Raw genomic sequence first — 23542 nt, 5'->3', positions numbered from 1 at the left:
TAGCGGCGTTGGCTCTGGGGAGCTTTGACTTGACACTTCTTTTGTGTAAAATGCATGGAGAGTAAATAAATAGTGGATCCACAACCTATGCCCAGTCGCAAACCAAATAGCCCCCGTGCACGGAGCTTTACAGCTCACGGAATTCTGCAGCCTTGACCCTCTGCCCATCTCCGACAACTGCAAATACGGACTAATGTTGCTCTTGTCCCCCTTCCCTTCTAGTACTCGACCGAGCTGAAGAAGCTGTACTGCCAGATCGCCAAGACATGTCCCATCCAGGTCAAAGTCATGACCCCGCCGCCACAGGGCGCCATTATCCGCGCCATGCCAGTCTACAAGAAAGCCGAGCACGTCACTGAGGTGGTCAAACGCTGCCCGAACCACGAGCTGAGCCGGGAGTTCAACGAGGGTAAGGCGAACGTCACGTGCCGGGCCAGCACCTGCCCTCAGCCACACCCCCCAGGCGCGGGCATCACGTGCCCATGCCAGAGGGTACGGCATGGCCTGATAGGATTCTAGGCCCAACGTTAGAGGGAAGTTTTGCTGAGTAACAAACCCAAGAGGGCCTGACGACCCTCCCTCCTTTCTGTGTGGTTGGAGGCTTCTCGCTAATGTAGCAGTACAGCCCTGGGAAGGCAGGGCTAAAATAAATGACAAGGCTGCCCAGGCTGGATCAACATCTGACCCTGCGCCAAGCTGGCGCAGACAGCCTCTTCCTCAGCCCTCCCCTCCCCAATGCTGCCGCCCCTCCCCAAACTTGCTCCCTTTCCAAGAGGCAGCTGTTCTACTCAGAAATGGTCTCCCATGCTATTGGGAAAGGAATCCGGTAACAGGATGCAATATCCTCTTGAGTCTTTAATCCATGTCTCAGAGATGTAGGGATGTTTGTCTCAAGGAGGATAACACCCATGTGCCAGCTTCGAGCTGTAGACTGTTCTCCTGTTCGTTTTTAGCATTATCTGATCAGGATTAATTTATTAACAATCCATTGTTTCTTAATTTATTACTTACTCCTGCTGTTAGTAGTTTGCTACCGGTTGTTTTAAAGATGTCCTGGGTTTTTAACTTTTCCAAACTTAACGTCTGTGTTGTCTCTTACCCAAGTTCACGTGGGTTCGAAAAGCATCTGGTTTGCGGCCCAGATGTGTTGTTTATCTAACACCCTAGCTGTGTATGGCAGTGGACAGATCCTGCCTTGGGGAGGTTACAATCTAAACTACTAGACAAGGCAGTGCAATGAGCAAGGACTCTAGTTGTTTGGCCAGGGGGTTAGGGACAGGAAGAAGGGAGATAAGAGTACCGCCCAATGGGAGAGCATGCCTTTCAAAGACTGCTTTGGATATAATTTGTATCCCTTTCTTTTCTTTTTGCTTGCACCTTGTCTAGTCGTCGGGGAGGAGTGGCAGGAGGCAGCCATGTTATGTAGGGTATTGATTGGAAAGTGAGTAAAAGGAGTGGGGATTTCAAGGATTCCAGTTGCTTTGTGCACAGGCTTTTCAAGGCCAGGCATGGGATGAAAACCTTCATGGAGTTGCTTTCTGGAACAAGGCCCCAGATTTGTTACTGTGGAGCTGTCAAAGGCATGGCAGTGCTTCCTCTTGAGAGCCAGAGAAGGATGGTCCAGTGGTTAGTACACGAGCCTGGGGGTTCAGGATACACGGGTTCAAGTTGCTGCTCTGCTACATACTCCCTGCATGACCTTGGGCAAGTCTGACTCAGGTCCCCATCTGTGCAATTGCTTCCCTGCCTCTGTGAAGTGCGGTGAGAATAATAATCACATCCGTGGCCATGGGGCCAGCTGAGTAAGGAACATAGCGTGTCCTAGGCTTGTGGAAGATCACGCTCCCCTGGGCTTGAGCTTACTTTACAGGAAAACTTTCCTTCTGTCTCCTCCCTCCATCTGCAGGGCAGATCGCCCCTCCCAGCCACTTGATCCGGGTGGAAGGAAACAGCCATGCTCAATACGTGGAAGACCCCATCACCGGAAGGCAGAGTGTACTCGTACCCTATGAACCACCGCAGGTAAGTGTGAGATCTGTGCCAGTCCAGTGTTCTCCCCTGCACTCTCTAACAAAGCCTGCCCCTCGCGGAAGGGAGGGGACTTCTGAAAAGCTCTTTGCTTTAGTTCAAGGAGAATTTGATTCTTTCTTCAACCCACTCATTTCATCCTCCTACTTACAGAGGGGTTTGAAGCAGGACCCCCTGCAGGGTCTGAACTTCCCCAGGCTCTGAGAAAGCTGACATCCAGACCCAACCCTTATGGTTTACGGCCCGTCTTTGATAGGACGTGATATAAGTGTAGCTAGTGGGGGAAAGAGGAATACACAGCTCCTTCCATCTGCAGTCACCCCTTTATCATGATTTCTCTGTGTCCAGGTTGGCACTGAGTTCACGACGGTGTTGTACAACTTCATGTGCAACAGCAGCTGTGTTGGCGGGATGAACCGCCGCCCGATCCTCATCATCGTAACGCTGGAAACAAGAGAGTGAGTAGCACGCATCAGATCGGTAGCACTGGAAGGTGGAGTGAGAGAGCATTGCCCTATGTTTGCCAGGCGACATTGCTTCCCTGTGCCCATCCTGGTCAGGAGGGTTTTGTAAACTTCCTAAGAATGAGAGAGGGGAGAGAGCAGAATTATTTTCACCCTTATTTTTACATGTCAGGGTGATCCAGTGATCAGGGCATCAGTTGAGCCTCAGGAGAGCTGGCGTTTATTTCCAGCATGGCCTTTGCATTACTCGCTGTGTGACCCTGGTGTGTCATATAGCCTCTCTAGGCCCGTTTCCCCATCTCTTAAATGGGTCTAGTGACGCTTGCCCACCTTTGCGAGCTGCTTTGAGATCTACAGAGCAAAAGCCCTGTCTGTGCCGTGCTGCTTCATGGAGGCAGTTGAAATAATTCCGCATGTGTCTAGTTCTGAGATGCTCAAAGGTGGAAATTCCCTGTGACTGCATCACGAAGGCAAGCAGCCGTTCGGCGACTGCAGTACGCTTGCAGGGATTCACAGAACAAGCTGAGATGCAGTGATCAGCGGGTGGATCCATTTGTGTGGTTAACAACATGTATGGGTGCACAAAGCAGGTAGCTCAGCCCCCTGTTAGCTAGTCTCTAGTTCAGATGTGGGGCGTTGTGGTTGTGATCCAGGTAGGGGGTGGGAAAGTTTGCCCCTTTGTGTTGAGTTTCAATGTGCATATCCATTGTTGGTCACTGCTGGGCCTGAATTAACGCCTTCCCTCTTTCTCCTCACTCTAGTGGACAAGTCCTAGGCCGCCGGTGTTTTGAAGCCCGCATTTGCGCTTGTCCGGGGAGGGACCGCAAAGCAGATGAGGACAGCATTAGAAAGCAGCAAGTCTCCGACAGCACAAAGAACGGTGACGGTACGAAGCGCCGTAAGTAGCTGGCACAGCTGGGCTGCTCGCAGCCAAAGCTTTCAGTGCACAGGGAGCACGCTGGCTTTGGTACCAGAGCAACTGAGATTGGAGAAGACTGAGCTGGAGGATGTTGGGTGGAAGAGCAATTGCAACTCTCTTAGAAAAGGCTCTTTGGAGGGTTTCTGCTTGAGCAGTGAATTAAACCTGCTAAACATTAATTGCTCTCAAACAAATTGCCTCTTTGGTGCAGCGAGTGGGCCTGCTATCCCACCAACGGCGTTTATGTCACTGGTAGCATGCAGATTCCCTAGCAGCACTGAAATCCTGTCTGTTGCGAATAGTGTTACAGGTATCCTAAATATGGAACACCAGTCTGAGAGTTGGTCTGCTACCCTTCCACCGAAGGGGGGCTGGACTTGAGACTCCAGTTAAGCCCGGACATTAACCCAATCAAACAGCCCTGGTTTCCTGCATACTCAGTGTTTCCACTTAGCGAGGTTCCAGAATTTAGCTTGGAGCAACAAGCTGTAGAGATTTACCTCATCAAGAGATTTTACTACTTTGCCACTCAACCCACTCTCTTAAAGAGTTATGGGCAATATGGTAATGATTCACTGGGAGGTAGGCAGCCCTGAGATACTTAGATTCGTTGTACTGTCTGGAAAGACCCAGTTGTTGTCCTGAGTGCAGTTAGTTGTGGATTTTCTGTTTGCCCAACACTCTCTTGTTGACTCATTTCCCATTTGTCAAGGCCATTAATACACGATCAAAGATATGAAAGTCAGCTCCGTACTTTCGTAGCCACAAACGGATGCCTCAAGTTGCATTCACGCCCTGGCAGGTGCTGTTTAGCCAGCAACCTTTTTCAAACCTATAGGTCTTGAGAACAGAGATCTCATTGAAAACCCAGCAGCAGTAGACATGCCAAATTCTAATCAGGCACTGTGGGGTTTTCCTTGTAGCTTTTCGGCAGAGCACGCATGGGATACAGATGACATCTATCAAAAAACGTCGCACTCCAGATGACGAGCTCCTGTACTTACCGGTAAGCTTGGTACTTGTTTTGTTTTTTGCCCATGTTCCTCTAATTCTTTTGGCATCATCTAAATTAATTGAGGTAAACGAGCTGTTTATTTAGTTCTAAGTAAAATAACTACATCCATGATGCACAATTATCAACAGATTATTGGCTTTAGGGGTGAGCAATAGCTTTTCCAAATCTGCACCTTAAATTCACCCTTCAAGTGAGCAATGCAAGACCCATTGCTTGAATTGTTTAAGAATGGCTTGCACAAAGCACCCAACAATGTCCAGAGGGAAGAGTCTGCAGTGGCGAGTGAGTGGACTGGATGACCTGATAGATCTTTCTCCCCTCTCATTTCTGAATGTATGAAACTCCAGTTTCCTCCAGCAATAATGGACTGGACCCTTTTCTTGCCAAGATGGATGGATTTTTTTGCTTTTATGAGCATTATCAGCACTGCAGAGAAAATGATCAAAATGAAATATGCTGTAATAAACACAGGACAGGAATAGAAATGAAGAGCAAAAAATGTCTGTAATTGCCAATTGACTGGTTTCCTCAATGAGTAATGTTGCCCTTGCACTCAAAGCTCAGTGCACTTAAAAGAAGAGATGGGCCCAAACCAAACCCTCAGATCCAAGCACCCCTATTCTTAGGGCATGGGATATTAAAATCCAGGCCTATTGAAATCTCCTCTCAAGAGAATGTAATGTGGGATTTTTTTCTAGTACCTACCGCTGCGTTATCTAAGAGGGCCAAACAGCTGGGTCTGAATTTTCCTGGTATATTTATACGGAGCCAAATGACAAGCTTTGATCTAAACAACCCCCAGATGTTGAGTGTTCGTAATCCAGACCTGGACTGTGAAGCTTCAGTCGATCTCCTCTGACAGGCTCAGCAGTCAGACCCCCCTGTATAGACCATGGAACTGTAGGTTTAGACCCAGCGTCTACAGCGTGTGTAGCCAGGGTATTTGCTTCCTGCTTTGCTGTGGTTTGTTTGGCTTTAGCAGAAGATCGCGGAGGTGGCCAGAAGTCCTACCCTGTGGCTTGGTAACTTTCAGATCCAAGGGCTTTAAGTGTTGCCTTATCCCCACCGTGCAGGTCCGGGGACGGGAGACGTATGAAATGCTGCTAAAGATCAAGGAGTCCTTGGAGCTCATGCAGTCCCTCCCGCAGCACACAATCGAGACGTACAGGCAGCAGCAGCAGCACCTGCTCCAGAAGCAGTGAGTACGCCAGCGGGGAGCTGGTTGGAGGGAGAGGAAGAGAGAGGGTTGCCCGGTTGCCCCCCCACGCACACACTCCGCCACTGATGTGGCGGTTAAGAAATGTCCCAATATCCTCTTGTTTACCAGCCACTGGCAAAGTCCTGCCCGATAGCAAGGCCTAGAGCAGAGAGTGACTCTTTGGTCGGACGCGGCAGGAGGAACCAGTCATCGCTAGGGAGGGACTCGAAACAAATCCCTGGGTCCAAAATTTTAGAGGAGCCGAGAGCTAGATGGCAACTCCGCGGCTTTCCCCTAGCTCAGTAATAGGGCAGCCGAGCCCTCCCTCCAACTCGATCTAGTCCCTTGTTCTCACAGACGGTTTGCCTTTGACCTTATGAGCTGCATGGCGAGGAACGGGTTGCTTGCTTCTTAACTGGAGTGCCCAGGCTGTGGATTGACAGTCTTGAAGTACTTTTTGTCCAGCCCCTTCCATTAACCTGCCCACAGACAGAAACTTAGTGAGCACTGACGACTGGGCTAAGCGATACGGGGCGTGGGCCATGCTCTGTGGCGACGGGAAGATACTCCACAGCAGCAGCTCACCCACCCTTGGAATCTCTCTCTAGGAGCGCTCTTCCAAGAGCACGATGAGCCGGGATTGTGAAGAACGTTTAGACGGGGCAGTTGTGCCTTCAGTAAATTACTTTGCTATCATTGATGGACAGATGCTATGCCTTAGTGGGAAATTATAGTAGTAGGTTAAAAATTGCAGAAGTAAAAGAGGCTGGGGCAGAACAGCTGTCCGTGGGGTGTTTAAGGCAGTAATTAGCGCATGCATCGGGCCCCTCATTAAAGGATATCAAAGCATTTACAAGCATTAATTTTGCTGCTACTTCTCTAACTTCAGCGTGAGAAGCTGTCATTCACCCCATTTTGCAGCTGGGGAAAACTGAGCCACCGTGAAGACTGTGGCTTGCCTACAGTCGTACTGAGTCTGTGACACAGCTGAGGAGAGACCCCGGGTCTCGTGACTTGCACTGCTTGCTTGAGAACGAAAGCAGGCAGCAGAAAGGAGCAGTGTGTATTGTATGCACCCACCCATGCAGTAGTCTTCATTCCTGCTGGTGTACCTTCACCTAGAGGCTGTGTCATGTAACACTGTGGCTAGGGGCAGCATGAGACAGGGCTGCCCAGAGGATTCAGGGGGCCTGGGGTCTTCGGCGGCGGGGGTCCTTCAGCTCCGGGTCTTTGGGGCACTTCACCGAGGACATGGAGCGGAAGGACCCCCGCCGCCGAATTGCCGATGAAGACCCGGAGTGGAAGAAGGGGTGGGGCAGGTCCTTCACTCTGGGTGTGTTCAGCAGCACTGAAGGACCCCCCGCCACCGAAGTGCCGCTGGAAGCTCTTTTGTGGGGGCCCCTGTGGGGCCTGGGACAAATTGCCCCGCTTGCCCCCCCCGGCGGCCCTGGCATGAGACCAAAGTACCTCATAAGTCCCACTTGAGCCCACAGGGTACCTAGGCCTTGTCTTAGGGCTGATGTGGCACCTAGGCCTTGTGCGCGCTCTCTGGACAGTGGCAGGTTTCGCCCCGTGTGTATAGAGGAGGCGCTGGGAATGCCAGCTGTAGTGTTATAGGGACGTCAGCCAGTTCTTGGGCTGAAATGGGTGGAGCATATAGGCCACGTGAGGGGGCTTGCCTATCTACTTGGTGAGATTCCCATTACGTTCCAGCAGTCTGCACTGAATGTTTGTCTGCGTCATAAAGGCTAGCTGTTGACCAGTCTGCTTGCACCCACATATACTTTTGTGGCTTTAAAGGTACCCCGATACAGCATTTCTGTATGAAAATGGTTTTGTAAGCAGAAGAGGATTGATGTAAATGACACCCTTCCTCTCACTGCTGACAGAGTTGCTTTGCCATAATTACTGTTTTTGCTCTTTCAGTATCGGTGAGATGGGTTCCTAGCAGGCAAAGTTGATATTTTTACCTTTAGAAACTGTGTGTGTGTGTGTGTGAGTCCATCCACTTAATTTAATGAAACCACTTTCAGCACATCTCCTGGTGCTGCTCCAGTCGTGTGTTAATTTCTCAGCTGCCAAGTGTGCCCAGATAGTGTGGAGAAAGATTAAGAGCTTTTAAGAATGGAGGAGGAAAGTTACCCTTCAGCATTTGCACAATCCTAACACAGTAATAGCTGAGCTCTCCTGGAAGGTGGCCTATAGTCCGTACTGAAAAGTGCATTAAAAATATCAACTGCTTAGACTTGGTTGGCTGTCTGGTTGGAGTGCTTTAGCAAAGCAGCAGTACACCGGGTCAGCTGGATTCATTCCAGCACAAACAAGCAAGAACCAGAGACCGTTAGGGATAAAGAACCTATGGGCTGGTGGCCGTTACCATCCGACAAGGCTGGGGGTAAAGGAGTTTCCCAGGTCTCAGCAAAGGGGTAATGAAGAGAGGAAATTCCGGAGACCCTGACTCAATGACATGGTCTCGTCTATGAAGTAAGGAAGGTCAAAATGAGCAAATGCTGCTAATCTAGTAGGAGAGGTTTAGTCACTTCATATTTATCAGGACAAGATAAACCGTGACTCATTTTTCAGGCTGTTCTTAAAGAAAAGGAAAATACTTCTGTGTCTAGGGCTATGCTTTCAAAAATGTATGCTGAAGCTGCATGCACAATTAGGAGATTAGAAGCTACATATTGCACCTGCAGTCACCCATCTGGATGGTGTGTCTGACTGGGGTCCCACTGGGGCTCTGTACAGCCACTGGGGCTTGCCCGCATCTGATTGCGGGATCAGGGCCCTGGCGTGTTGCCTGTAGCTGTACGTTCCCCGCGTGCAGCCGTGCGCGCATGTCTGTGGGCTGTAATCGAGCACTAAGCAAAGAGAAATGGATTTCTTTCCAATGACTTTTTAGAACCATAGTTAAGAGCGGAGTCCCATCTCCCTGCTTTCACATTAAAAGTTTCATCTTAATCTTTAAAGGGGTGTGGCTAAGGATTGGCAAAAGCAAAGGGGAGAATCACAATAGCGATATAGTAATTGTTTAAAAATCAATAAAATGGATCCGCTTGGAAAAATCCTGTAAGAGCCTTCAATTTTCATGCAAAAATGTCAGACTGCATTTGGCAGGTAGGAAATATAATTGTCTTAATATTTTGGGGGAGAGAAGAAAAGCCTAATGGTGATCAAAAAGTATAGCATCTGACAAGGTAATCAGAAAATATTTCACTATAATTACATTGACAGATACCCTTCCTCCCTCTCCCTCTCTGTCTCATATTTCTTTCTGTCTACTCATTCTTTGATGCATGGTTTTCCCTAGTTTACGGGCATGCCAGATACCTTCATGATCATAGGTGGGGGGTTAGCAACAGTTTTCATCCTGCATATGCCACAGACAAAGCCTTGAGTGCATTTTTATAAGACCAATACATATTTTAATTTGGAAGACACTTTGCATTCAGTCTACCAGCCACACCAGTTTAAACCACAGACTTGCTGCATTACCAGGGAATCCTAGAACGTAGAGATGGGAAAGATCCTTCCACCAGTTGCCGTATAGAGCCCTCCAATATTCTAGCTGTAAATGCAATGAGATTTCCTGTTTCTCTCAAGAGATTATTCGTCAGTCTGTAATGGACATGACCAGGAGAACGCTTTCTCCAATTCAACCAAAATTTTTCGGTGTTCAGTTTCGCTCTGGTACTTACTGTTCAGGTAGTGCAAACTGCCCTTAATTTGGATTGTCCATAAATTGATTAAAGCAATTTTACAAAGTGTTCCTGAAATTAGGAGCCATCTTATCACTTCTTTCCCAGCAAATTACCTCTGCAGTATCAAAATGGCCGTAGCTTGCAGACCATCGACTGGCTCTCAGTCTACATGCGCATGCTCCCCATTATCCAGGCCCAGGGAATTCATTTTTCAAGTCAGCGTCAGTAAGGCAGAGCAATCCAAATGCTTGATGTGGTCAAACTGCGGCATGAATTTGCGAAATTGCGCTGCAGTCAGTAGAAAAATAACAATGTTATCAGTGACGTTTCCGTTCGCACCTTGGTCTAGTTACTCACTGTTAACTGTGTGAATGCTAATGGTCTGCCTTGCATGCTTTGTATCGCTTGCGTGCATTATAAGCTCCAAGCATTTGGATGGTGGTCTGACTGGAGGACTATCACAGGGAAAGGGAGCAAAAAGGTAGGGCTACGTGGGAGGAAGTAGTAGTGTGTTTTATTGTGCAGATGATATAGAGCCTCCCCCAACATGCACCACATTTAAATAGTGTGGATCTCAGTGCTACCCTATGCATTATATTCCATGTTGCATAGAATAACCAGCCTTGGAGGTGTGGCGGTGGTGTGGTTGGTAGATTAAGTTAATGTAACCTTCTTGCAATAAATTGGATCATCCTCCTGTCTGGTACCAGCCTCTGTTTTTAAGCAAACAAAGTGTGGGGTGGTCTACAGTTAGACCTGGGTTTTTCCCCCAGCTGTGAGTGCTCTTTCCCGCTTATGGTTGATCAGTATGTTAGCAGTAGCTGGAATCAACGCCAAAGACGTATTTGTGCCCTGTGATTTGGAAATTGAATTTCTACGTCCATTAATCATGGCGCTCTTTTTCTGTTACTTTCCTTCATTCTTGGGTACTCCTACTAGGGCTGTCTGGCATGCTGAACCTTCCTATCCAAGACCCTTGCATGCAGGCCCTGAGCCACGTGGGGTTTCTCTTCCCTCTAGTCCATACTGTGATCATGAAGGTAGAAAGAAGGTGTTTCTTTTCTGGGTTGTTTATAAGGGTCCTAAGCCTTCATCTTTTCTTTTCTCTGGTTCGTCCTCTACAGTCTCCTTTCGGCCTGCTTCAGGAGTGAACTCACGGACTCCAGGAGAGAGCCTCCCAAACAGAGCGATGCCATCTTAAAACATTCCATCCCCCCAAATCCATCAGTCTATCCATGAGCCAAGCTGCGGGGGGGGGTTGGTCCAGCTCATGGGACTAGGAACTCTGTGGCAAATAAAAACAAAAAAAACAGCTTGTTAGAAACAGAGAAAATAGTGAAAACAATCTCTTGAAGGGACTCAAACTTTGCAAGAATAAACCATTCTGCAGATCTCTTAGCTATAGCGCTAGCATTGGGAGGTCTGAAACCACAATGGCGCCTTCCTCAATTTTTTTTTGTAATATGTTTGTTAAAACTCTCTACTGTTACTTTTGCTGTATTTGTGAAACTCGTGAGAGTTTCTCTGAGCAGGTCTCAATCGTAAAATGCCTCTTGTCTTGTTAAATTAAAGATGTTTTCACTCGGGGTGGTGGGACGGGGGATATGTTTAAGAATAAACAGCTGGGGATTGTGACTGTTGGTCAGGTAATCCTTGTTTTAATGCTGGTCATGCAGTCGTAATGCAAGTAGTTAAAATATTTTGTACTGCTGGACAGATGGAGGTGATAAGCACATTAATTAGCATAGGCAAGAATTTTTTTTCTTAGAAATATGACCTCCAACCTGGATCATTAATTGTCTCTCCTTGATCATAAAGGGTCTGTTCCACAGCCCACTGAAGTCAATTGAAAGACTCATTGACTTTGTATCAACCCTACTGGGACCAATCCAACTCCCACTGAACCTGAAAAGGTTTCTGACGTTAACAGACTTCACTGGGGGTTGGACTGAACCTACGGTGGATTGTGAAGCCCTAATTCTTCTTTGAGGTGCTCACGTCAGCGTGGATCCCACTCTAGGTACGCAAGGGCCTCTCAAGATAGGAATCTTCTGAGTAGCCATATCCATTGGGCTGCATCTGCACAGTGATCTCCTCCTGTTCCCACCAGCCAAGAGCATGAAGTGTGTCCACAACCTCCCTCCCGCACTACCCATTGTAGTGACACAGCTATGATGCTCGCTTGCTACCCCCTACTGTTTCTTAGATTTAACTTGTTCAATAGATTTCAGTCCTAATTATCCTTCTACACTTTGTTTTCCAGTCTGGTTATTTAACAAAAAACAAAAAGCCGACACATTTGGTGCTTAGCACCTTTCTCTGCTAATGGCCGACTCAAAGCCTTCAGTCTGTGTCCATCTTGTGATGGCTTAATTCTTCTAATGACCACAGCCGTTCCTTATTCTGTCTTGGCAAGAGCCACATCCCGGATCAGTGCTCCATGTGCAACTCCTTCTTGGCGAGGACTCTGAAATCCAGGGGGTCTCCGTCTCAAATTCTGCCTCTCAGAGCAATCTGTGAGAGTAACTTCTGGTGCAGGGGCAAGAAGTACCAGCTCAAAGACAGATTTGACCTCTGTTAAATCCTCGTGCCCCCACTAGCCAGAATGTGACACAGAGGACCAGGGCCAGCAAGGGTCATCAGTGTCAGGCAAGCACTTGGCACCGAGGTCTGCTCTGGCACTGGAGAATGGGACAAGAGAAGGCAGGACAGACCTGGCTCCTAGCACTGGTCCTTGGTCTCTCATGGGTAGAGTGACCAGATGTCCCGTTTTTAAAGGGACCCCGTTCTTTGGGACTTTTTCTTATATAGGCGCCTATTACCCCCCCCATTCTATTACCTTGACAGAGTGAAACCCTTCCGGCTATTTCCTTATCTCTTCGTTGCCATCTCTGGTGCAGCCAAAGGTCAAGCAGTCTCCTCCCAGAGACCATCCAAACCGATCATGCTGTGCCTATCAATCTGCTACCAAATGGCTGACATTTCTCCCTCCCCATATTACGGCTCATTCCTCTAGAGCTTAAGCTGCATCCTCTGCCTACTTCGGGTATGTCCCCATATCTGAAACCTGTGAGGTTTCCATGTTCCCAGATCCCATGAGGAAATAGAGGGTTGCGGCCTCTCTGCTCCTTAGACCCTTAGCCTGGTGGGTGGGCATCATGAGGACGCCACAGTGCAGGCATGTCTCAGCAGACACTGCTATTCCAAAAATTCCTGTCTTGCACACTCGCCTCGAGCGGGATCCACACTGGTAACTACATGTACAAGAATCACAGTTACTATCCGGTAAGTAACCGCTCTTTCATGTTGGTGAATGCTTCTTATTGACTTCAGTTGGACTATGCATGTGAGTAAATGTTCATCAGTGTGAATCAAGGTCTTGTGATCTAGACCCTAGCACTTGTAGGATTTGCCCAACTGGATTAGACCAGTGATCCGTCAAGTCCAGTATCCTGCCTTTGACAGGGGCTAATACTTCCGAAAGTAGCCCTGCCAACCCTGCCATGCTTTGCAAGTGGAAACGATTCTTTCCTGACCCTTCCAGGTGATCAGTTGATGTCCTGAAATGTGGGAGTTGATTACCCTTACAGTAGCTTGCATAACTACAAATGCTGTTGGCCACATGCCTAGTTAGTCTCAGTACAAAAAAAGAAAAATCCACTGCAGTATTCGACTTTGTCCCTTTCGTGTCAGACTGTTCCAAGAAGTGTAATAGTCTGTTGGTGAAGTCCTTATGCCTTGATATTAAAATGCTTTTCGTTGGCATTGGGTTATCAAGCAGATTTTAATGCTCCTCCTTATAATCTTCCTTAGGGTGCACTAAACATCATCTTAAAATAAGAGCTTCATCCACAAGGATTTTTAATAAGTGTAAAGAAAAAAAAGGGAATTTGGGGGAAACAAAGCAATTTGTTATAAACAAATCTCCAAACGCCAGGTGGTCTACTGTGTGTTTCATGCCAAGAACTACTTTCTTGTGTTACTGAGGCCATTGCTACATGGATGTGTGATGTTAATTTTCAATAAACTTTTGCATCTTGGTTTATCTTGGGACTTTTCTTTTTCTGTCTGCCTCTTAATTTTCTGGGTATCTTCTTTCATGATAAAATAGTTGCGCTGAAGTGCTTATGGGCATAAACATATGGAGCCTGATTGTCTGCTCACGCCTGGTTTGTACCTGCGACTCCACTGGCTTAAGGGAGTCAGACAGTGTAAAGCGGGAGAAAGTGAGAGGAGGATCGACTCTGGGTGAGACAATTGTGGGCGGTATTTTCAAAAGCGTTCAGCATCAGCCCAACTCCGCTCTCACTGAAGTGTGAGCAGGTGAAGCCTTATATCCAGTGCTGCTTTTGAGACGTCTGCCCAATAGATCCAGGCACCCCCCAAAAATCATCTTACAAGCATTGTATTTTTTAGAAGTAAAACCCCTCCCAAGCTTTACTAAATTCTCTTCTGCTGACACTCCGTTGGCCTGACGAGTTAGGCTGGTGAGAGCTTGTTACATGGTGATTGGCTGCGTAAGCATCACAAGCAAGAGATCTGGTGCGCCAGGCATCCGCTCAGCCCTGTGGTGCTCATGTTATCCAGAGCCTGGCTAGTGTAAGCACCCAAACTTGTACCTTAACTAAACCCCCAAATCCAAACTCCTTCTGAACCTTAACAAGGCATCAATCTGGACCTGAACTTGGTGGCTGGCCTGGACTTTTATAATGGTCAAACTGAAACCTCTGATATAAACCAGCACCCCTGCCCTGAAAAGTTGGCTCTGAATTTCAAGGTTTGGATTCATTTCCCCTTGGGAGCTGCATCCATCACTAATGTTAATTGTACGCGCCTTGCGCTGTCGCTTTTCCTTGGGTCTGTAAAGTTTATTTTGGATCTTGTCCTACATTTGTGCCCCCAAAATACAAGGAGGTCCCTTCACGCGCTTCTGTAACTCCTATAACTGTGTTATTAGTCTGCACTTCCTCAGGCTCCAGATACTGCATCCTGTTAACAGATGTCTTCTCCACCCAACGTAGCAAGTCTAAAAAGTGCAGGGCAGGTGGAGACCGCCTATCTGTATGGAGGTGGGGCTTGGATGCTAAAGGTTTCAGTAGGTCATCCAGAAATTAGGGTCTTTTAGTTTAAAAGGAAAAAAAACTCTATACAGGCAGGAAACTTATGGTGAAGTCCACAATTCCAGGTGGTCCATGAGATCCCACACGCATTCACACAGAAGAAAAGTCAGTTCCCAGGAATCCATTGTAATCAGGTGGAGAACAGATGGGTGGGTTTCCTGATGGGAAATAATGGGGAGAAAGTTCCCCCTCCCCACAGGTACTTCCTGATTGGAATGCAGCAAAGCAATCACTCAAGCGCTGTAGCTCCGCCAGGCAAGAAATCATCTTGTTTGGGAAGCTTGCCCAGTTCCCAAGCAACTTTGCCCCCAGCATGCAGGGGATGGGGCTGGTCTCTTATGACAGCGTGACGTGCTGATACTGCCAGTTGCACTATTAGACTGGCCTTAATGATCATTTTCTGCATGTTCAAAATAATACCCAACTCCTGATGGAATGCCATGGCTGTAACGCAATCTGGGGACTGGGCTGCCATTCATGAGCACTTGGCTCTGGCACTCTCTCAATCTTCCAAGATGAAATCCTGCCATGCAAGCAGTCCAGGGTCAGGAGGGGAGAGATCTCACAAGCAGCTCCCCCGGGGCAGGCCTGTAACAGAAGCATCTGTTAATACTAGATGGAGTGAGGCTGTTTGAATTGGAGGATTTGGAGAGGGTTTGGTTGGTTACCTTCTAGTTTTAGTGCACAAGGAGGCTGCTGGTTTTAGTCTGGTTTGGAGAGTTGTCATTTGAGACTGATGTTTTTTCAGAACAGCCTAAGGGATTTGGACACCTAATTCCCATTAAAAGTAACAGAAGCTGCATATCCAAACCCCCTAGGCTTCTTTTAAAATCTCAGCCTCCGTAGAGATCAAAAGCACCTACTGTCTCAGCTGGGAACTTCTGGTTGTAATGCACACCTGGAAATAGAGGCTCAGCCTGATGCTGTGAATCCTCCGCAAGGAGTTTTTAAAAAGGCCCATGTAATAATTGTTCCCTCACTTGAAAACTATCCCAGTGTCTACATCCAGCTGTCAGTAATGACTAGTGCTGGTCGAAATAGCTTCATCCCCTTTTTTTTTAAATGAAAATGGATTTTTGAAGAGAGATTGGCGCGGAAGAATATTTTTACATAAAATAAATAAAACACAAATAAACGAAACAAAAAAACTCTGAACATTTTTGGTAGAAATTTTCTGGGTTTATTTAAAACCAAAAACTGAATTTGTACCCAAAACAAAACACACTCCTCCCCCTCCTCCAAAAAATTTCAGTTTGTTCTTCCAACAACCCCCTCCCCCCAAAAAAAAATTCTTGGGAAATTTGTGGTGTTTAGTTATTTTTTCAACATTGCCGACTGAAAAATAGATATTTTTCAACGAGCTGTCACAGCGACACCCATGTGATACCTGTAATTTATACTAAAATAGAGCAGATAACCCTCCTCCCCTGATACGCACAAGACTTGGCTCAAGCTCCTATCTCCTCCCTAAGCTTCAACACCCTTAACCTTGCCGTTATTTTGCAGGACTTCCATGCAGTCGCAGTCGTCGTATGGCTCCAACTCCCCACCACTCAGCAAGATGAACAGCATGAACAAGCTGCCTTCGGTCAGCCAGCTGATCAACCCCCAGCAGCGCAATGCTCTGACCCCTACTGCCATCCCCGACGGCATGGGAACCAACAGTAAGGGGCTGGCTCTTTCGCTTCCTGTTCTGTTCTTGCTCCCCATCGACCTCTTCGTGTATTTGACGAGGGGGTTAGGAACGGGGTGCAGTGACCAAGTGATCTCTCTCCATGTCCCAGCACCCATCTCCATTAACTCCTCTCTGGCAATCACAGCAGAGTGGCCGAGGTGGAAACACCTTCCCACTCAGAACGGCAGTCCCTTCTCCCTCCAGGTCGGGGGGTACATATGACCTGTCATTGGGAGGCGTAATTCCCAGCTCGGGCAGACAGATGTCAGCTCTGCACGTCATAGCGTGGTAAAAATAACAGCAGGGTCCTGGCAGCACGGACAACATCTCGGGCTGGTCGACAGAGTCCAACCCTGCCCAACCACCTGGGTTGCTGCGACCCACGCTATTTTTGTCACGCTAGCTGGAGCATCGCTAACGCATGTCTGTCTATGCAAGCTGGGAATCACGCCTCCTAGCTGCTGCGTGCCGTGGACGTACCCTGAGGCATGTTCGTGGGGGTGGGGCGGGGGAAGCATGCATGGCTGCTGGCCCATACTGCCCCTGCTCTGCAGAGAGCAAGTTTCAGGCTCCAGGGCTGTCGATCCAGCTACGTAGACCAACCCAGGTCATGGAGCAAAGCCTGCTGCCCCCGAGGCCGTGCTGGTGCACAGGGCTGGGCTTCTGGAGATGTGGGTTCCTCTCCCAGCTTTGTCGCTGACTGGCTGTCTCTTACTGGGAGAGAACCTGGCCTCTCCACGCCTCGGTTTCCCCATCTGTGACATGCTTGTCCAGCTTCTGAGGCCGCTTTGAAATCACAGGGTAACTGTGCTCGGTGCTGCAGGCCTGACGTGCTACTGCAGTAACCTCTTCTGCTTTTACGGGTCAGTTGCCTCCCCTTTCCCGCTCCAAAGAGAAGGTGCAGCCTTGCCTCCGCAGTGCAGCTTTCCCTGGGCTCGTGAAAACGCTTCTGAAGTTCAGAGAAGATCCGTGCAGCGTGCACGTTTGATTGCAGCCTGTGGGGCACAATCCCAACCACAGAGTGGTGCTCAGCCGCTCTGCCAATCCCGATGCACCTTAGGGCTGTGGTTTCAGAGGCACGAGACTCCCGGTGATTTGCTTAGGGGGCGTCGTGTCTCTGAAAACCAGGTGGCTTGTTCCCTCTGCTCCCTTGCCTGGATTGTCATCTACAGTTACACGAGTTAGGAGAGAAGACTTGAGAGCGCTCCTTGCCCAAGATAACCCCCGTGATATAGCACCCTGGGGTGCTTTGTGGTGGCATTTCCGAGTCGGGGAGCTGCCCTGGAAGGCCCACTGGGGTGGAACTCCTATGTAACAATTCTCTCCCTTTGCTTGTTTCCTCTAGTTCCCATGATGGGCACCCACATGGCAATGGCCGGAGACATGAACGGTCTCAGCCCTACACAGACACTGCCTCCTTCCCTCTCAATGCCGTCGACGTCTCACTGCACCCCGCCGCCTCCGTACCCCACAGACTGCAGCATCGTCAGGTGAGCGGGAGCAGGCCGGCGAGACCCAAACCCAGGGACTGTAGAAAACAAGGCCTCGTGCATCGGGGTCAAAGTATATGGGCCGCACGGTCACCTGGGCTCTGTCTCATCCCCGTCTGTGGGGCTATCGGATTGAGCCTCCCTGGGGAGGATCTGAGAGGAGCAGTTTCAATAGAACACATCCAAGGGGTAGGTGGTCCTTGGTGGACTGACCGGCAGCACCATCCACATCTGCGTTTCCAAGCTTCTCAAACGGTAGTCAACTAACACTTACACCCCTCCCACTCGGAGGTAGGCTCAGCAAGGAGCATCGTCCCCATCACGCGGGAAGGGAAACGGGGCTACCAGCCCGGGGCCTACAAGGCTGCTGGAGTCATCGGTAGTTGAGGGTGCTTGGCTTCTTGAGGGATCAATCAGACTGAGGGGATTTTCTCATGGTCCCACAATAAGACGCTATCAGGGCTGGGGAAAGAACCAAGGGGCTTCTGACAGAGTCCTGCTTCCTCCTGGGTGCCCAAACAAGTAGGTTAATGCTTCCCTTAGCCTAACGCTGACGGTTAGGGTCGGATATGTTGTTTAGAGGCACGTCTGTGTAATGCATTTTAGCCCTGGATCTGCTGAGTGAAGCCCTCTCGCCCCACACTGCGTGTCAGCAGGGCAAGCTCTCCCCTTAGTGAAGTACCTCCGCTCTGACCCGGAAGGACTACCCCTACGGGGGCTTGCTCTCCGATGCTTGTGCTGCTCCCTTACCTCTCTGCTCAGGTCACCGCCTGCCACAGTGGCACCCTGGGATGTGGACGCCTGTCTGCTAGGCACTGGACTGAGAGCCGTCCCATGGCAGTGATGTCTGGTGTCTGCTGACCTCAGCCACGCTGGAGGAGGTGACCCTGCGGGGGAGCGTCTCCGCCTCCCACTGTCTAGCTGCTGCAAGGTGGTCGAGTCTTTGGTTATGCTACGGTTGGGCTATTGCAGCCAGGGTGATCCTTTTTCTCTTTCCTTCCCTTCCCTCCTCCCCTGCAGCTTCTTAGCGAGGTTGGGCTGCTCATCCTGCGTGGATTATTTCACGACCCAGGGGCTGACCACCATCTATCAGATTGAGCATTACTCCATGGATGTAAGTAACAGTCACCCTTTTGTTTGTGTGCTCTCTCCACCCCACTGGTTGGGGCCGGGCGGGTCAGAAATCCAGATTCCATATTTATTAGAGAGAGAGAGAGAGAGAGTTTTTTTTTTTAAGGGCAGCTAGTTTTAATCCTATCTATTGTGAACCAACGAAGGCTTCCTAGGAGGCTGAGAGATTGAACCCATCCCCAGTGCAGTAGGGTAATGGCTTTGCCTGGCGCAGAGTATTTGACTCTATTTTGGCCTCATGGTTGGCTCCAAACCCCACACCCATTAATTGTCCAGGTCTTGGTTTCCGTTTATAAGGGCTGGAAATACCTTGACTTACCTGCAAACTGATGGTCTCCAAAACAAAACAAAACAAAAGTGGCTGCCCATACATCGTCTGCATTTTTCCTCTCCTTGCCTCTGTTTCCCAGCCTGACCCGAATGATCTTGCCAGGTCGCTTACTGCTCAACTCTGGTCTGGTGCCACCTGATCTCTTTTTGCCCCTCCAGTGTGGCTTCTTCTGCCAGGTTGCTTCCTCTTGTCCAATGCTGTTGCTCTCTGCTGGCAGGCTGCCCACCCCTCTCTCGCTCCCCAGGGCTTGGCTGGCTGGGGTGCTGTTGCTTTTGCAGGCGGGGCTGATCTTTCCTCTCCACGGCTGCAGCTAGAAGAGCTGATCCCAGCTGCACACTGGCTTACCAAAATGACTGTGACCTCATTGAACAGCTGATGCCACGCTTACCAAAGGGAGGCTGAGCCGCCCCAGCTACATGCTAGCAAGAGAAGTGTCGGGATGCGTAGAGATGGCCGCAGACACGAGGCCCTCTAATTCACATACCCATACCAAACTTTGTGGTGGTTTGGACCCGGAGCAAATTTAACAGCTGAATAGAACTGATCTGAGCCCAGAGGCCAGGCGGAGCCCCAGCTGAACTCTTCCAGTGAGTCAGTGCCTCAGAGCTCAGATCAGAGCATTCCCGGAGTTGGGTTTGGAAGATGGTGATGCGATAAGTGGGGTCTGTCTGTTGCTGGGTGAGGATCAGTGTTTGTGTACAGCCCTGGAGCCTTAAAATCCCCCCCCCCCCCCCCGTTCTGTGTAGGGCTGTGTGATGGCCAGGACGTTGCCCTACATGGTGACAGCCATTGAATAGCGCTCGGTTCCTGTTTGAAAACCAGTACAAAACCAGCTCCTTCTCTCTGGTGGGGGGATTTCTCAGTCTCCAGGATGGTGTGACAAGCTGCTTTGATCTCCTTTAACAGAGGCAGTTTTCAAGGCCAAGAGTTTCAAATATTGGGACCCAAAGTGAAGGTCCTAAATCCATTCTTCAGCTTACAGAGAAATGGTCAGATTCTCAGACATGTTGAAGCCTCCCTGCCTCTCCCATGGCCTGAGCGGCAGAGCTCCTGGAGGTTTTTGTGGAAGACCAGACGGAAGAGGGTTTCTCACTTTTACGCCTTGGTGGCTTGTGCCCGAGCAAGTGTTTCTGCTCAGCTGGGCTTGTCTCCTAGTGTCATTTGTGTGGCCTCCACAAACGTCCGTTCAGAAAGGGCAAGCCAGAGAACCGCCCGCTCTGAGTCTGGTAGTGTTCTAACTGCTTGCATCCTGGGCCATAGAAGGAGAGGTGGCTGGGCAGCCCAGAGGCCATTTCCTGGCATGTCCATGGGAGGCAGGGTCTGTGTGTTGCACCTCGGGGATGGCTGGGTCCGATGAGCCATTGCTAAAGGAGATGACCTCTTTGCCTTCCAGGATTTGGTGAGCCTCAAGATCCCGGAGCAGTTCCGCCATGCCATCTGGAAAGGTATCCTGGACCACCGGCAGCTCCATGACTTCTCCTCCCCTCCTCACCTCCTGCGCACCCCCAGCGGCGCCTCCACCGTCAGTGTGGGCTCCAGCGAGACCCGGGGGGAGCGGGTCATTGACGCGGTCCGCTTCACACTCCGCCAGACCATCTCCTTCCCACCCCGTGACGAGTGGAACGATTTCAATTTTGACATGGACGCTCGACGCAACAAGCAGCAGCGCATCAAGGAGGAAGGGGAGTGAAGCCGCCAGGGCTCTGCCTCCGCCCCACCCCACTCACGAACTACTCCACCCTTCCCGTGTCTTTGTCCACTCGGACTGTACGTGAGCAGAAGGGCAGAGGAACCTTACTCTAGCTAGCTTGCCCCTAATCCTGTCTCAGCCGCGTTCCTGGGCTCGCGGCCTCCATCGCGTAGCCAGGGAAAGAGAGGAGCGAGGCGGGATGCGGATAGTGGTTTTCGCCATTGCTGTTGGCTTTCCTTTGGGGAGAGGGGAGCGGGGTTTGTCTTTTGTCTTTTGAAACCTACGTGCACGGGCGTCCTGACCCACACCTCATCTTTCTCATCCACTCGTAATTTTTTTTTTTTTTTACACGAGAAATGTACCTTGATACCACAGAAAAATCAAGGGGAAGTCCCTGAATGCTTCACTTAAATGGCACTTTTCGGCAGAGCTGAGCGCTTCCTCCATCCTCCACGGAGGTGTGCCGCTCAGTGCTTCGATGAGCATCCCATGGGCCAGCTAATTCCCCGTTCCTGTCCTTCCCCGGCACTCAGGAGAAAACGCCTGCTTCCTCTCTGACTCCATTCCCCTTGGTTCTGAATGGATGTGAGCTCTGTGCTCATTTCACTCTCTCAGACAGCCTGCCCTCCTGTTGGGGTCTTTCCTTTAGTGGTTTTGCAGTTGATTGTTAAGAGCCTTATGAACAAGGCTTAGACGTGTTTGTAGCTTGGCAGGCTGGTCTGAGGAGGACACAATGTTAAACCTCCAGTTAAATTGAGAAGGAGTAAGTCAGAGGCTACAGGCCAGTTTGTATGGCTGAGCTACTGTAGGCCCAGACAATCCCTCATTAAGGCTTCTTTAGGGTTGAATGGTTTCCTTCCATGGAAAGCACAGCCATCCTAGAAATGCCCATAATAGACTGAACTCTGCTTCACTGACAATAATTGCCTTGAAACAAGTATTTCCAAAGCTCTGTGTGATGCCATGAGTGTTACTCTTGCACAAAGTGGTGGTTACATTTACAGGGTTAAAACCCAGCCGTTGGCTTGTTGGTCCAGCAGCACTTGTATTCTCGCCGCAAACACCACAAATTACAAATATCAGAAGCAACTGAACCGAATGGCTGTTTTCACAAGCAGATTGGCCAGTTGAAGAGAGTCCGTTTGTAAGACGGAGGAACAAATTCAGAACGGGTAGCGCAGCTCCATGAAAGCAGGCTTTCTTTTAGAGCAGGCCCCCACTTTGACAGGTCAGAATACCACGAAGGCAACTTCGGAGTGAGTTATTTGCTTTACTGCCACACCACAACTCAACGCAGGGCACACGGTGCTGCGGTACCCCGTACTTCCTTTAAGCAAAGCAGAGCGCAGAGCTGTTGAACCTGCATGTCTGCTCAGGTCTAAGTTGCTTTCAGTGACTGCCCCTCGGTAACTCCCAAACACTGCCACGTTCATTCTGAATAGCTCTGAAACCATAAAGCGAGATGGTTACCCAGTCAGGTCTGTGTATAGATATATTTTTTTTCTATGTGTAATTTTTGTTCCCTGATTTTTACTTCCTCTTGGGTTACCGGGTCTTCCAGAACCACAATAAGGTGTGTGTTTGTTTTTTTGGTTTTTATAAATTGTAAGCATTTCCCAGTAAAATAATAATGTACCTTTATAACATGATAGCTATGGAACAAATATACTATTTGTATTTTCATACTGAGATTCCTGTTACCTTGATGCAGTTGAAATGCGGGGGAGCCACAAGCCTGTGATCGTTTTATTTTGTAACACTTCAAAGAGGAGAGTCCTAGATTTCAAAGTACTTAAAGCGCACAGCGTGCAAACTTCATGTGTGTAGCTTGCTACAAAAAAGGGGAATAATTCTGCTCCTGACTCAATGCAAGAATTGATTTGGTCATGCACTGTTAACGGGAGGAAAGCATTTTCACAACTAGTTTGCAAAATCATGGGGGTGAAGTAGATTTGTCCCTCTTCACCTCGGTGGTTTTGTGATTTACATGGCAATATTCTTCTGAGCTGATTCAGGATTTTACAATAAAAGCCACTGATTGTAAAGCTACTGACCGTAAAGTGAATGTAGTAGATACTGAATTAGATTTCTCAGCCTCTGTGCAAAGAGGGGCCTTCAGCCCTGGTTTTTCAATTCAGCAGTGAGGCTGAGCTCTTCATCTGCGGTATCGTTAAAGATTTAAATATATGCTGTGAAAAAACCTTCTGTGCATCTCTCCTGTGTACCACTATGGAGCCCACTTTGGTGTAATCCTGCATCTTCGAGAGTTTGAACGGCTGTCGCTTTTACCCTCCCCCGAATAGCTGTGAGTTTTTGTTTTGTTTGGTTTTGCTAGATCAAGCCTATGGGTTAATTGAGCTGATGATCTGCCAGTGCTTGTAGCAACGCTAGTGTTACCTACACCAAAGGCTTGTGTGGGTTGGAACGCCCTGTTGAAGCCTATGGAAAATAAAAGTTGAATTGAAAATGAGACTGAATTTCCAAACCAGGTTTGTCTTTCCCTTGCGCCTTTCCGGAGATGGTGGGTGGCGATGCATTCCCTTCACCTGGCACGTCAGGCAATCACCTCCTTGATTTTTTTTGAAACCGCTGCTGCCCAGCCCAGTCCTGGGGACCCTTTCTATATTCTTGGAATCCTAGAGTTAAACGCCCAAAGTGACCGACCAGTTTGACCTCCTGTGTGTCACAGCCCCTTAAAATTTTACCCAGTAACCCCTGTATTGAACCAGATAATTTGTGTAACTAAATCATAACTCGCCAAGGCTGGATTTGAAAATATC

General features: G+C 49.0%; 1 protein-coding gene across 7 annotated transcripts in view; it reads left to right on the top strand.

Annotated features, from left to right (window-relative positions):
• Positions 1 to 23232, top strand: part of TP63 (tumor protein p63) — a 106707-nt gene extending 83475 nt beyond the window's left edge. For 3 of the 7 annotated variants that reach the window (XM_075132041.1, XM_048864312.2, XM_075132039.1), the window contains 10 exons: positions 223 to 409; positions 1907 to 2022; positions 2377 to 2486; positions 3254 to 3390; positions 4335 to 4417; positions 5500 to 5624; positions 15952 to 16109; positions 17466 to 17610; positions 18631 to 18724; positions 20466 to 23232. In XM_075132041.1, coding sequence (XP_074988142.1) covers positions 223 to 409; positions 1907 to 2022; positions 2377 to 2486; positions 3254 to 3390; positions 4335 to 4417; positions 5500 to 5624; positions 15952 to 16109; positions 17466 to 17610; positions 18631 to 18724; positions 20466 to 20762 — 1452 coding nt within the window. In that variant the 3' untranslated portion in view covers positions 20763 to 23232. Of the gene's footprint in view, positions 1 to 222; positions 410 to 1906; positions 2023 to 2376; positions 2487 to 3253; positions 3391 to 4334; positions 4418 to 5499; positions 5625 to 10449; positions 10844 to 15951; positions 16110 to 17465; positions 17611 to 18630; positions 18725 to 20465 lie in introns of those variants that run through there. The other 4 variants (XM_075132042.1, XM_075132038.1, XM_075132040.1 and 1 more) reach the window with 3 other exon arrangements.
• The last annotated feature ends 310 nt before the right edge of the window (positions 23233 to 23542 follow it).

The sequence above is a fragment of the Caretta caretta genome, chromosome 9 (assembly GCF_965140235.1).
Source record: "Caretta caretta isolate rCarCar2 chromosome 9, rCarCar1.hap1, whole genome shotgun sequence".
NCBI classification, from domain to species: Eukaryota; Metazoa; Chordata; order Testudines; family Cheloniidae; genus Caretta; species Caretta caretta.
The sequence above is the reverse complement of the archived record's forward strand: the minus strand, read 5'-3'. Positions and strand labels throughout refer to the sequence as shown.